Source organism: Protopterus annectens, chromosome 8.part0, assembly GCF_019279795.1.
Source record: "Protopterus annectens isolate FY-2018-M chromosome 8.part0, PAN1.0, whole genome shotgun sequence".
NCBI classification, from domain to species: domain Eukaryota; kingdom Metazoa; phylum Chordata; order Ceratodontiformes; family Protopteridae; genus Protopterus; species Protopterus annectens.
In genome coordinates this window covers 1235750009-1235764013 of record NC_056741.1, presented here as the reverse complement: position 1 = coordinate 1235764013, position 14005 = coordinate 1235750009, and the positions used below count along the sequence as shown (strand labels likewise).

The 14005-nt window shown below is 37.9% G+C and overlaps 1 protein-coding gene across 1 annotated transcript in view; it reads right to left on the bottom strand.

Moving 5' to 3' along the window:
* Positions 1-14005, bottom strand: part of LOC122809329 (cyclin-dependent kinase 17-like) — a gene marked incomplete in the record, with an annotated part of 1699239 nt that overhangs the window by 183151 nt on the left and 1502083 nt on the right. The window contains 1 exon segment of the mRNA XM_044080731.1: positions 10883-10973. Within this exon segment, the coding sequence (XP_043936666.1) occupies positions 10883-10973 (91 nt within the window).

Here is a 14005-nt window from a genome sequence, read left to right as displayed (position 1 = left end):
TCTCTGCTGAATGTTCAACTTTGGGGACAGCAAGAACACCATCAGAAATGGTAGAAGTCAAGATTTGTTCTGCAACGGAACATTGTCTGGAGTGCTCTGAGATCTAGAGTCTGTATCACAGGAACAATGCTGCAATATTGATTTTGATACAGAAAGATGATGTCTGCAATTTCTCCTGTAATCCACACCCTCAGATTCCATAAAGTATAATCTCAGCTCAGCACATATACCTGTTACTTGACCAATCTGGTGGAAACCTTTCGCTGTTTGCATCTTTGCTCTCCCTTCTTTCAATGGACAAAAAAATCTGCTCGATTTATCATAGCTGGACTTCTGGAAAGAATGCCTCCTGAATAGTTGGGCTTTTTATGTTCTGTTGTTCTTTGCTTTAGGCCTTAACAAACTAGAACTAATAGGCAATGTTGCTCTGGTTTGCCTAGACAGAAGTCTCTGAGCAGGCGAGCCAAGTATATCGTCACGGGGTATGTTTCTGAGATTGAGTAAATTCAAAAAGACGTTGGTATTACCAAGCTTTGACTTCTCTAGTAATTGCTTTGCACTCTGTGCTGTATGTTCAGCTAGTCCATTTGACTGTGGGTATAACATATACAAAGTCACATTCTTTTGCAAATTTCTGAAACAACTGACTGGTAAAGTGGGTACCATTGTCAGAAATAACTTTGTGTGTACTACCATGGACTGAGAAATGACATTTCAACTTGGTAATAGCAGCAGTGGACGTTAGGTTAGGTAGTACATCAATCTCAAACCAGTTCGAATAAGAGTCTACCAACACTAAGTAATGGTGATTGTTCCACTTGAATATATCAGTGGCTACTGTTGACCAAGGTAGTTCAGGAACTTGACTTAGATGAAGTGGTTCTTTTTCCAAATGTGGTTTAGTACTATTGCATACTGAACAATAAGAAAACACTTTATCAATATCTTTTGCTAGAGAAGGCCAAAATACTAGTCCTCTTGCCCTTCTTTTGATAGATTCGGATTCAGAACCTGGGTGACCACAATGCAAAACCTGGATATATTCACGTTGTAAGGAAGCAGAAACAATTTTAGGACCTTTGAAAATAATGCACATCAGGATTGAGGCTTAATAGCTTTCACCTAGATAAACTTATAAACAAACTAGCTATCGCATTCATACATGCTCACTCTCTAGCTACACACTCAAAATGGCATTGAAGCTAGCACATGCTTGCTATTTATAAGCACATGCTGTTCTTGAAACGCTTCTTAAAGGTACAACACACACTATTCCACAGCAGTAGAAAAAAGATGAGGTTTCTGCTAAAGGGACAGAAGTAGACCAGGACCATGCTGATGGTGGTTGCAGTCTAATAAGATATTTGTTACTCAGAGAATCTGAACTAATGCTCCTTACCAATTTAATGAGTGACACTTCAAATATAGCTTTACCAGGCAATTTATAAATGCCTTTAAAAGAATGAGTAGAGTGAATGCATACTATTATCCAAATTAGACTTGTTGGCTGAGGACCTACAGAGGTTTGTCTATGCTTACCATAGTTATGTTTTTATTTTGTAGTTGTTTTAGAATTCTATTGGAAGATCTTAATTCGATTACTACTTAAATGCTCAGTCTTATTTCCATGCTGTTTAATTATATGCTGGTCAAGGTCTGATGAAGCTGCTGTGAAAGCACTTACTCGTTTTTAGTTTGTTTCTGATTAAATGCTTTTTATCTTTTTTATGACTGGTTTGTGTTTTACTCTGTGGCTATATTTCATGTTTTTATCTCAGCGATTTTGTTGAACCACAGTGTATTTATTTCCTTAGTCATTTTTGTGCTTGGTGATATATAGTTTTTTGCTCTCTCATGACTACAGGAATCATGGCCGAAGGATTCTCAAGAGATTTGGAGATGGATTATACTCCCACTGCACCTAGTGAGATACCTTTAAATCAAACTGAGCTACTCCTGTTTTGTATCACCACAATTAAAAATCTGTTGCTAACTTATGAGAATGTTAACACCACTGAAAAGGGTGGTGCTGACATAGACTCTGAAGCTTTGACTAAAGCAATGGACAATTTGGAATATTACTTACAAAAACTGAAACTTTTTCAGACACAGTGACAACATTTAGAGGTGTGTCTTCAGAGACTTATTGCCCCTAGAGGGTTACGCCTACTTAAAATGCCTATGTATGGTGAGCAGTACCCTGATCTGCTTTCGAGATGCCAGAAGCTGAATCTCAATGTAAGCATGAAATATATGCAGTTTCTAATAGACTTTTTTCACCTGAGGAAGAAACCCTAAAGAATGAAATAAGGAAACAACAAACCAATTTATATGAACGCTTCCCTGCTACTGTTGTTAATAATAGCCTTGATGCTTTGATAGACAAAGCTTTAATTTATGAAAGAAAATTACTTATGCATAAATGTTTTAAAATTGAGAGAGGCATGGCAGATTTTAAAAATGGTCATGTTTTTACATGGCCCAGAATTTGTTTGGTTACTTCCAGTAACAATAATGTTAAGAAAAATAAGACACTAAATTCTACTATTGGCAAAGAAGTGATAAGATATGTTTGTGAGGCTATACCTCAAGTTGATGCAGCATCACCGCCCACAGACATTGAATCTATGGCCAATATTACGATTAATATTGCTATGAAAAATTGTCAAGTCTTAGACTTTGGTAAAGATGTGAGAAGGAAAACTTTTTCTACTAACCCCTCTACTGCACCTGGAGATCCTTCTTCAAATCTTCTCTTACCCATAAATTGGGATTTTCATCATTCAAGGAGCCGGTCCAGAAGCAGAGGTCAACCCAAGAGAAAGTTACTGATCGAGCAAAATAACACACAATCATGAAAATAGTTTGGAAACGAACATTGATATAATAGTGTGGAATATTTCAAAGTGTATTTTGACATTAGATGAAATAAATCTATTAGAGAAAGGACTTTCATTCCATTACAATGGAGTGATTTAATTGACACTATTTTGGATATCTAGCTCTTTATTAGAAACATTCTCTTAAAATTAGAATTTGGGAATAACCTTAATCCTGATGTTAATGTATATAAACCAGCTAGCACTTATACTCCAGCTTCACATCCATTGACTGATGCTTTTAGCAAGCTCGTTGAGAATGATATTCACCATATTTATATTAGTAATAGTGTAGTTTATTCACCATATTTATATTAGTAATAGTGTAGTTAATAATAAAAGGTACTTTAACCTCACATATAAAATGAGGCTAGCTTTAAATACGTTACAGAATGATCTAACAATTGCAATTAGACCAGCTGATAAAGGTAGTTCAGTTTTATAATGGATAAGAAGCAAAACTATGACTCTATGAAACAGATATTGAGCAATACTTCTTTTTATAAGCTGACTGATATTAATGAGATAAATAGAATGAAAAATAGAATTTGTAACACCGTGAATGACTGTTAATTAAGTATACTGATTTCATTGGACCTGTATAAGTTTTTGTTAGTTAAAAAACCTTTGAAACCTATAATTCAAGGATTACTTAAGGTACATAAAGATTTTATGAACCCACCTTTAAGACCAATAGTAGTGGGATGTAAATGGTCCACTGAACCTTTTTTGATATATGTGGAAATACACTTAAGATCTATACTGGATATGAATACCAATGTCTTAAGTGACAACAAACATTTTTTGAATGATTTATATCATTAGATGAAAATGCAATTGCGAGGTGTGGAATATTATTTTGTGACTCGATGTACAATCATTATTCACAGTGATCCCTAACTTTACTGGTATAGAGCATATTAGGCAGTGCCTATCTAAGCATAGTAACTATAATCAACAGTCAAGACAGTTAATTTTCTTATTTAAGGAGACAGCTCTTGAGAACAGTGTTTTTACTTTTGACAATAAATATCAAATACAGAAAAATGGCATAGCTATGGGCACATCCAGTGCCAACAGCTACACCAATATGGCCATGGCTTTATGGGAAGAAGAATTTATGTTTAATACAGATTTATAGAGATCCTTCATCCCATTTTACCGCTGATTAGTGGACAATTTGTTTTTGATTTGGATTGGCAAAGAGGATGACCTTTATGCTATTCTAGAATATTTTTATAAAACTACAACTTTTTTGAAATTTTCCATGGTACATTCTAATGAAATTAATTATTTGGATGTATACATTAAAAAGTTGAGCAATGGTATGCTAGACACAGGGATTTATAGAAAACCCTGTTGTAAGAACACCCTTTCACACAGATGTAGTATGCATCTCCCATAAATATTTTGAAATATAATAAAGGGACAAGGCTTAAGAGCCTTCTAGACTCAATGCATCTGATGAACGTTTTAATTTGGAAATGTTTGATCTTAAGCATAGGCTTAATGATAGAAGCTACAGTGGAGCAGAGATTAATAATATTCTACCACAGATACCATCACTGAGAAATTATACAGGTTCTCCTTATTTTTCTGATAGGTTTGTCATGTTCAGAATAAATCCACTGGAAATATGGGTCTGAGGCATGTCAGTGTCCCACTTTTCTAAACTAATGATATGAAAGGCATCACTGAGATCATTAGAAAAAACTGAGAAATTCTCACTGTTGACCCAAGTACTAAGGAGATTATAGGTGAATGTCCAACCTTTACTTAAAAGAACAATAATCATTGAAAAGACTTTTGTGTTATCCCAAAGATTTAGCTCACCATGAACAAAGTTCTAATGAAAAAATTACCAGAGCTTGTTTGAATTTAATTATTATGAATATGTGGACAGTTCTGGTTTCTTTGTACACCCAGACACTGTTCGTAAAGTTTTGTTTAATATTAATGCAGAATGCACTTCACAACATGTTGTATATCTTGCACACTCTTTGTTATGTCAATCATTTTATGTGGGGAAGACTGACCGGATGTTAAAAGATCGTGTCAGATAAAATTTATTTAACATACATATAGGTTCAAACAATATTGCACTTTCTAAGCATGTCTTAAACAGTAATGTATCAAACACATTTAAATTTATGATCATTGATAAGATCTCACCAGGTATTAGGGTGATATATGGAATATGACTGAGAATAGAGAGGTTAGATGGATAATTAGGCTTAGGGCCGATCAAGGTAAAGGCTTGAATGAAAAGGTATCATTAAAACCAGTGTTGAAGAAACGTAACTTGAATTAATTATCTGATTTTTATTACATGTTGCTTATGCATAGTTTTTTAGTTCACATTCTGATCTACCATATATTTTTATGTGATTTTTATTTGATGTTTTATTTTATGCTTATTGGTAATGAGCATGTATAGGAACTGATGTCAGAATACTTAATTGTCAGATCTCTGTTGAAAGATCTTAATTGGATTACTATTTAAATGCTCTGTCTTATTTACATGCTGTTTAATTATATGCTGTTCAAGGTATGATGGAGCTGATATGAAAGTGCTTACCTGCTTTTAGTTCGATTCAGATTAAAATGCATTTCATCTTTTTTATGGCTGCTTGATTCGCGTTTTACTCTGTGGCTATATGTTATGTTTTCGTCTTGGTGATTTTATTTTTTATTTGTTTTAGGGAGATTTTTCCCATGATAAAAACTCCTAAAGGACGGGGACTGAATGGTCCAAAATACAGCAGTAGTGGAATGGGGAAAAAGATCCTCAATTACCATACATAAAGCTTTAGACTCCTTATCTAGTTGCATGGAAAGAAAGGTGCTGTAATCTGTAAAACCTATGTTTGGTCAAAGAAATCACAAGGGAAACTGCTTTAGGAGCCTTGGTAGCAAGGGTGTCACTCCAATTCATTGAGGATTTACATCAGGCATCAACTTTCTGATGACTTGAAGGAAAGTGATCTGGATATGTTCAGGCTTCAAACACATATCCATACGAATTTTTATGGCTGCAAGGGAAAATAATTATCATACGAATATTGGTAAGGAGCTCAGGTCAAACCATAAAAGAATTCATCAGCTTGTGTATCCAGCGCACCTGCGCAGAAGGGCCAGCATGGGAAAGCCACACAAATGCAAATCTCTTTTTATCCTTGTTTGCCTCAAAGGCACAGAAGTGTCATCTGTGTCTTCTGTGAATATCTTGCCAAGAAGATTCAGAGAGGGAGGAAGATATGCTCCTACAATCCCTGAAGCCTCAAGAGTAGTGTAAAGGGGAGGTAGATCAACGGGGAAGAGAATCCCAGTACAGGGTAGACTCACAATTGAAAATTATATTCCTAAAAGGTGCGCTGTTTCATTCATACAGTCAGAACTAACCAAACTTTAAAGAATGCATATACATCCACTGTCTTAAATTCCACGGTCTCAGAGATGTCCACAGGCACACTTTTAATAGGAGAGGAATCATGCACCACTTCAACCCTCACCAGAGAGAAATTACTTGGAAGGAGGTGAGAGCAAAAAGAATGCTCACAGAGTTTAATCCCTCTTTCTTGCATAGAGAATTAAAGAGTTTGCTGAGGGTCAGCAGACTAGCTGGCTGCAAGCTTCATAATGGAAAGGGATGGTGATCAAACACCAGGATTCACCCCTAAATATAGTTTCCAGAGATATAAATCTCATATATTCTTCTTTTTGCAGTCAACAGCTGATAAATACCAAGTCAGTTCACTGCTAGCGGAGGGCGAGCCAGCAGGCTGAGAAGGGATGGAGACTGCTTGGGTGAGGACTTAAACACAAGTAACTTTAGCTGAGGTCTGACCTAATGTTTACCTTAGCTCTCCAAAATGATTCATGCTAGGAATGACTCAGGGGACCCATCCTGTTGATACATGCACCAGCCGCCATCCCAACACCGTCAATTCAAGTGGTTAGATACATTTCTGCTTTCTTGCTCTTTCTTCTGATGGTAGTCTGGTTGGCATTTATGACCCACTTTCACACTGCACTCTTCTCCCACTAGGTAGACAGATGACTGCAATGAGTCTTGGCTCGTAATCTGTTTTTCTACAAAACACTTAAAAGAGTGACATTTTTATGCAATACATCATGGAAAATTTCCTATGACAAATGGTCAGACTAATATCTCAACTGTGAGGCTGGCAGAAAAAAAAGTAGGGAGTGCATGGGCTGGAAGATCCTTCACAGAACAAGGACAAGACATCTGGTGCGTGTCTGTGAGAGGTATATACATTTTAAAAATTACACACGGCGGAGTCCCTTGATGTATGACCTTGTAGGTTTTAACGTTATGGACTGCTATGCTTAAGCACATAGATTTACTACAATGTGTTACCACTGTTGAATGTAACAAAATAAGAAGCCAAGCTTGTTATATGGAATTGCAAAGATAAGAAAGTTGTCTAAATAAAAACATATGAGAATGCGCATAAGTCAGCAAAGAGCTACTCCAGGGAGCAGGCTCCACTGTGGATATGCTTAGAGCTGTGGATAACCCAACGGGAAATACAGAAAAGTGATACTGTGGCCCAGTCACACAGAATCTTTGAATGAAAAGATCTAGAACATGTCTCCAGTCAATGTTTTGTTTGGAATCACAAATGATCTGAAATAAATGCCTTTGGCCCTGTGACCTAAAGATACTCAATCTATTATTCATTGGGCTAGTGCGTGACTGCAAAGGGAAAGATTGAGGTCCTGTGTCTGGGACAGAGTTAGAAATAAAGTGGTGGATGGGAAGGGTAGAAGGAGGCAGATGCAACCATTCTAAACATGTAGATTGCCACCTTTTCTGAAAAGATCATTATGTTTTGTTAATGTTGATCCTCTCCTGTTATCTTTTTGTGCCTTGTTTGCCAGAAGCAGGCAGAGACTATTTAGATGGTTTTCTGAAAGAAGTAGAGTATCTATTTGATTTATAATGGGAGACCTGATCATGTTTGTTAACTCCCTGAACTAAATTCCCTCTTTCACCATATTGCGTAAGGACCAGAGTAGCAAAAGGACCAAATACAACCTTCTCTATCTAAAACAGAGTTCACAATCTCAGTGTTAACATCATCGGCAAACCTTTGGTTACATACCCCAGCATACTTCCTCAGAACAGCAGCAGTGTCCCCAGACACAGTATCTGCACAATCATACAAACTTTTTAGGGCATGTTTAGAGACCGGATGAATATTACAAATGATATTCAAAAAGAATTTATTCTCTGAAGGCAGATTAGTAGATTTATTCCTTTAAAAAGATTCACAATGCAACATAAAGTTCCAGCCGTAGCCTTGGTAACTGAGAAAAGTGTTGCTTTCCAAATTTAGCAAATACCTTACCTTCTTTATCACCTGGAGAAGGGTTAGACTCACCAAAAGCCTATACCCAGTTGACAGTGACACAGAAGTGGCTGCAGGAGCAGACCAAAGGTGATAAAACAAGAACTTATTACCCTGGGAAACTCTATAAAGTCTATCTGCCTTTTTTAGGAACTGAAGACTGGGAATCAAAATTATTGCAGGCAGCATTAAAGACATCCTCCAAGGTTAGCAAAACAGCAACATGTGGGACATCCACTTGTAATAACTCACAGTATTGCCTCATTTCAGGGGGGGGGGTGCCACTGGTTCTAACAAAAATACACCATTCATCCTTGAAACAGACTCAGAAAAAGAAAATTCCTATAAGCGAGATGGACCATTTGTGCCTAACAGTATCAAAGTCCTGGCCTTGGGAATCCATAAGAGAGGGAACTCTGACTCTGGAAATGTCAGATTCTTCTGATTATCTTCGGGATTTTCTGTATCACAACAGTGTTCAGGTTAGGATTTTTGAATTTCACGACCAACTGCCTGCAATAAACTCATGGCTAAGGTAAGAATTTCATCCTTATGTACTATAAGTGATTCTTAGATGATCAGTGTTTAACCCTTTCTTTCCCTCTCTTAGGGAAGGTATCCCTGGAAGAGGACTGATTGGTGAAGACTCTTTATCCTGGACAAGGGACTGTTTCCATTATGACCACAAGAAGAACCTCCTGGACCATCTTCATGACCCGAAAAGGAAGATGGTTCTTCCATGCAGTTATCAGACACTGGAACAGCTGCAGTGGATGTATCTGACGTCTAGTTTGTGACAGTGGAAGAAGCAACACCGGAGGAATTTGGAGAGACCAGCAGAGGAGCTGAGGAACAATGAATGGCCACTAAAGGATCCCCCAGCAGCAGCTGAGGCATTGACTGGGCCCTCAGCGACTGCAAGGACTTGCTTTTAGTAAGGTTTTCTTTTTAGGTACAGCAGGAGAAGAAAGAGCAGGACCTGAGTGAGTGTAATGCTGTGACCAAGAAGAGACCCGGTTGCCAGTAAGCAGTGCTGACAAGAGTCGGACAGAATGTAATCTGTCATAAAGTGATCACAAGTAGCACACACACACTTACACTTCCCTCAAACAGTCGCAGAAATCAAACTAGGTGCACAAACAGTAAATACGATTCATGACTAACAGTAATTTATTTTCCTTGTCAATAAATACACAAGTACAACAACGTCCATAGTTATAACACTCTCTGTAAGTAAAACAAAAAAAAAACAGGTGTGGTGAGTGTGCTTATGCAGTCAATGCAATATGTCAGTGTGCACCATCAGAGGTATGCAACCATCCCCAAACAAGGGAACTTCCAAGAATGTGTCAAATTATAAAAGCTGGAAAGGATAAACCCAGCAAAAAGACTCATCAAGGTGAGTCTTCAGTATTAAATGAACAGGTTCTTGAATTTTCAAATAAGGCCTAAAGTGGTGGAAAAGTTGCATTCTGAATTTGGAAAGTAGGCCCCTAAGACATATAGGCTTACATAAAGTATGAGCTGCTGAAGTACAAAACCTGAGACATGACATGACAGAGACTGTGGTATCAACCAAAGGATTGTCATTATGGATGAAGAAGAGGCCAATGTGCTTCTGTCCTTTTCCTGAGTAGGAGACTGCAAGATAGGCATTTCAGAACTGGAATAAGAAAGTTCAATCTGTTTGTGTCCTCTTCTTTCATACTGCTGAAAGCTTATTGCATCCCACTTTCTGCTATGTTCTCTGTTCTTTTTATGTTATCTGAAAGAACATTCATCATGGAAAGAGTATTTGGACTATTCCATTCTGTTTTCTCAAGTGCATGCTCTTCTTGTTTGGTGGACAGAAGGCTGCATATACCAAAAAAGTTTCAGTCTTGAGGCCTTTGTTAAGGCAAATCATGCATATACTACTGTGATCACTATCAAGAAGCACATTTTAATTTAATTTTAGTTTCTGTTTGTACAAAACATGAAAAAAAAAAGTAAATGCAAGGATCAGATGACAAAACTTGTGAGCCAAGCTACTTAGCTCAAACTGGAAAGTTCAGATGTGGGGGTCCTACATGACTAAAAAAAGGAAACCTGAAGGGATTGCCTTCTTTACATCAGGATATGTGGGTAATAAAAACTGGGGCATTCCTTGTCAAACAACATTCTTAAAGGTTTCAATTTCTGACTGGATGGATAAGATCAGCCCTTTACCTTCCAGACAAAAGTCAATAGTTCAAAAGTAATGCATAACCAAAATTAATATGGTAAAACCCTAAAATAATTAAATAAATAAATAGCTACCTCCAAATGAATGGTTTGACAGTGGTAAAGCCAAATATGGGGGTATATCACTGTGGCAAACACAGAAAATAAATGAAGATGATTATTCAGTTTCCAATTATCCCTTGACAACCTCAGCATTGAAACAAATAACTGAAGTAAAACAAAAAAGAATGTCTTTTTGTTACTGTACTATGTACAACTCTGTGTATTCTTTGTGTGTAACCTTTGTTTGTATCTTGCACCATAGTACACAGGTCATGGCTGAAACATGCTCATTTACCCACCTATCAAACTGAAATAAAATAAAATAAAATACATAAATAAAACATAAAAAGAAAAACAACTCACTGTCTGGAAGTTTCAGAACACGTTCTCCCAAGCTATGGAAGTACGAATGTTTCATGGCTTCTGCTGCTGGTATCCTCTTCCTTCCTTCAAACTTGAGAAACAACATAAAGTTCAGATATCAATTTAAAGATAACAAAGTTATCATATTACTTTATTTCCAGTTCAGAAAGTTCAGCTGTGTGGGTACACTGAAGGAAAAGCATATCTACCTTCCTTGGTTTCTACACTAGTGCAAATTTAACCAGTAATAGCTGTGGCTGGGCTCTAGCCTATGCCCAGTCACTACACAGCCTATACAGGCTCATGTAATCTTCAGTTCTTCCAGTGATTAAACTGTTCATCTGCCACAACTAATATGACGCAGCCCTACCTAGAAGTCTCAAACTAGTGAGCAGGTAAACAGCTCATTAAGAATAAAGTAAATAACTATACAGTACTAAAATAAGTAAATAACTTAATGATCAATAATCCAACTTTATGCTATATGCAATAGCATACTCAGAGATAACCAGGTGGGGGAAGGAAGCGTGATGGTAATCAAAATGCTTACAAATTCTCTTGAAGAATAACTGTTAAGGTGAATATGCTCTGTAACTTTGAAAATAAATATTCAGTATTTAGTCAAAACTTATGGGTAACAGTACCTTCTTCTATCCTTGAAAGCTGTTTTAGAAGGACTACTGATGACAAGCCAGGATAAGTTTTAATTAAATGTATTTGTTTGTTGACAGGGTCAATAATCTGTCATTGTGGGCCCTTTCCATTCATGACCCAGGCTACAATGGCAAATGTAAATTCACTATATATATATATATATATATATATATATATATATATATATATATATATATATATATATATATACACACATACTCACTGATGTCCCTCTCACCTGGATGAATAAGGAGAAAGTCACGGCAGTTGCTTATCAGGGGCTAGGATCCACCACATTAGGCACACACTCAAATCATTGGACCACAAGTATCAGTATGACTCAGTCATAGGCCATGTGCATGCAAATGACTTGAATCGTAGACTATATGAAGAGAGACATCATGGAGGTCTCGGAACATGCGTCCCAGGCTGGTATGAGCCTAGCATTGGGCAGTATTCTACCTTCTCCAGGAATGATGCCACAATACGAACAAAAGATAACTGACTTTAATAACTGGTTCGGTTTCTATTGTCATTTTAAGGGGGTGCAATATTTGTCAGCATGGAAGGAGATGGTCAACACACCATGCTGCTTTGCCAGGGATGGCCTGTACCTGTCCCCTCTAGGCTTTTGAATATTAGCTAAAACATTATCGTCCCCCACAGTGCCTTTTTTAGGTGATGCCAAACTGAAAGTATGTCCGACATAGTAAATCAACACCCAGAAAATCTTAAGGTATTACTGCTCATTGCAAGGAGTCTAAACAAAAAAACTCCATTCCCTAAAAGCTCCCTTCAGCCTAGAGAATGCCGACGTCTGTGAGGTCACTGAGATTTTAGACTAGTTACTACACAGACAGGGACTAATGGTGGAGGTGTCTCGATTTACATAAAAAATAAATATACCTCAAGTTTGCTCAAACAGAACAATGCACTTGAGCTACTCCATATTCAAATCACCACAGACAAAATCCAATACCACTTTCTTGCAAGTTATAGATCCCCCTCTATGATCCTGCAAACCCATACCATGTATTTAAACATACTGGAAACACTCACCATCCAACGCAATACCATATTCATAGGCAACCTTAATTACTCTACTATTAACTGGGAATCCTATACATCAAACGTACAGGCACAGAGACTCCTGGATTTTGTAAACAAAAACTCCCTGGAACAGCTTGTCAATACACTAACCAGGGGTGCAACCATTCTGGATCTGGTCCTCGCTAATATGGGAGAATGCTGCACACCCTCACCTGTAATGTCATCTCTGGTAAGGTCAGACCACAAAATGGTCTCCTTTGAAGTAAAAATAAAACCTGGATCCCCAGCTAAACCTGGAATATTCAGGAACTACTCCAATGCTAACTTCCTACTATTAAATGATAACCTGGAAAAATTTCAAGCCCCTATAAACCTGAGAACACTGTTGACTATGCAGAACTTTCACAGAAACCCTATACAAGCATGTTAATAGCTGCACAGAGGCAGCTGCACCCACCAGGAAGAAGTACAGAACTAACTCAAAAAACAAGCCACCCTGGTAGAATCACAAAATTGATAGGCTGTATAACAGAAGGAAGAAAATAATGGCAAAAAATGAGGAGGTGCAGCACCCAGCAGGATAAAAGCACTCTCATCCAACTAAATGAACAACTCGGAGGACAAATAGTCTGCCAAAGCCAGATTTGAGTAAATTCGGCCTCCCAGGCCAAGGACAACCACAAGGCACTCTAGCTATGTCCGCAACCTCAAAGGCAATACACAATTGAGTGCAGAGTTCATTGTAAATGGAGCTACCATGGAGCTAAGCCAGAAGATGCAACAAACCTACCGGGCAACACTTCAGCTCCAACTTTAGCCTTCTCTCCCCCTCAACCTTCCCTCAGAAAATATCATCAAATATAACTCCCCCTGCTATCACTGGGGAACAGGTCCTTAATGCTCTCTCTAAGGCCATGACCACTGCAATGAGTCCAGACAATATCCCAGGATGCCTTCTAAACAGCATGAAACATGACCTATCAGCCCCTCTGGAACTGCTATTTAACTGTAGCCTCCAAACAGGCTGCATGCCCCATGAACAGAGAACAGCGACAGCCTCTCTGCACAAGGGTGGGCCATTTGCAATCCCATAAGTCTCACTAGTCATATGTGCAAAGTCATGAAGTTATTGATAATGATATAGTAAAACCACCAGACAATGGACCCAACCTAGTTTGGTTTCATCAAGGGCAGGTCATGCCTATTTAACCTGGTGGACTTCTTTGAGAAGGCCACCAAAGCAATGGATGAGGGGAAAATGGTTCACACTGCCTACCTTGACTTGGCCAAAGAATATGAATGATAACCAACTCGGGCATTGTTGACAAACTCAAGAGATTAGGTACAAACCTGCAAGTCACCCAGTGGATAGCCAACTGGCTCACAGAGATGACCCAGGAAGTTAGAATTCTGGAGTCC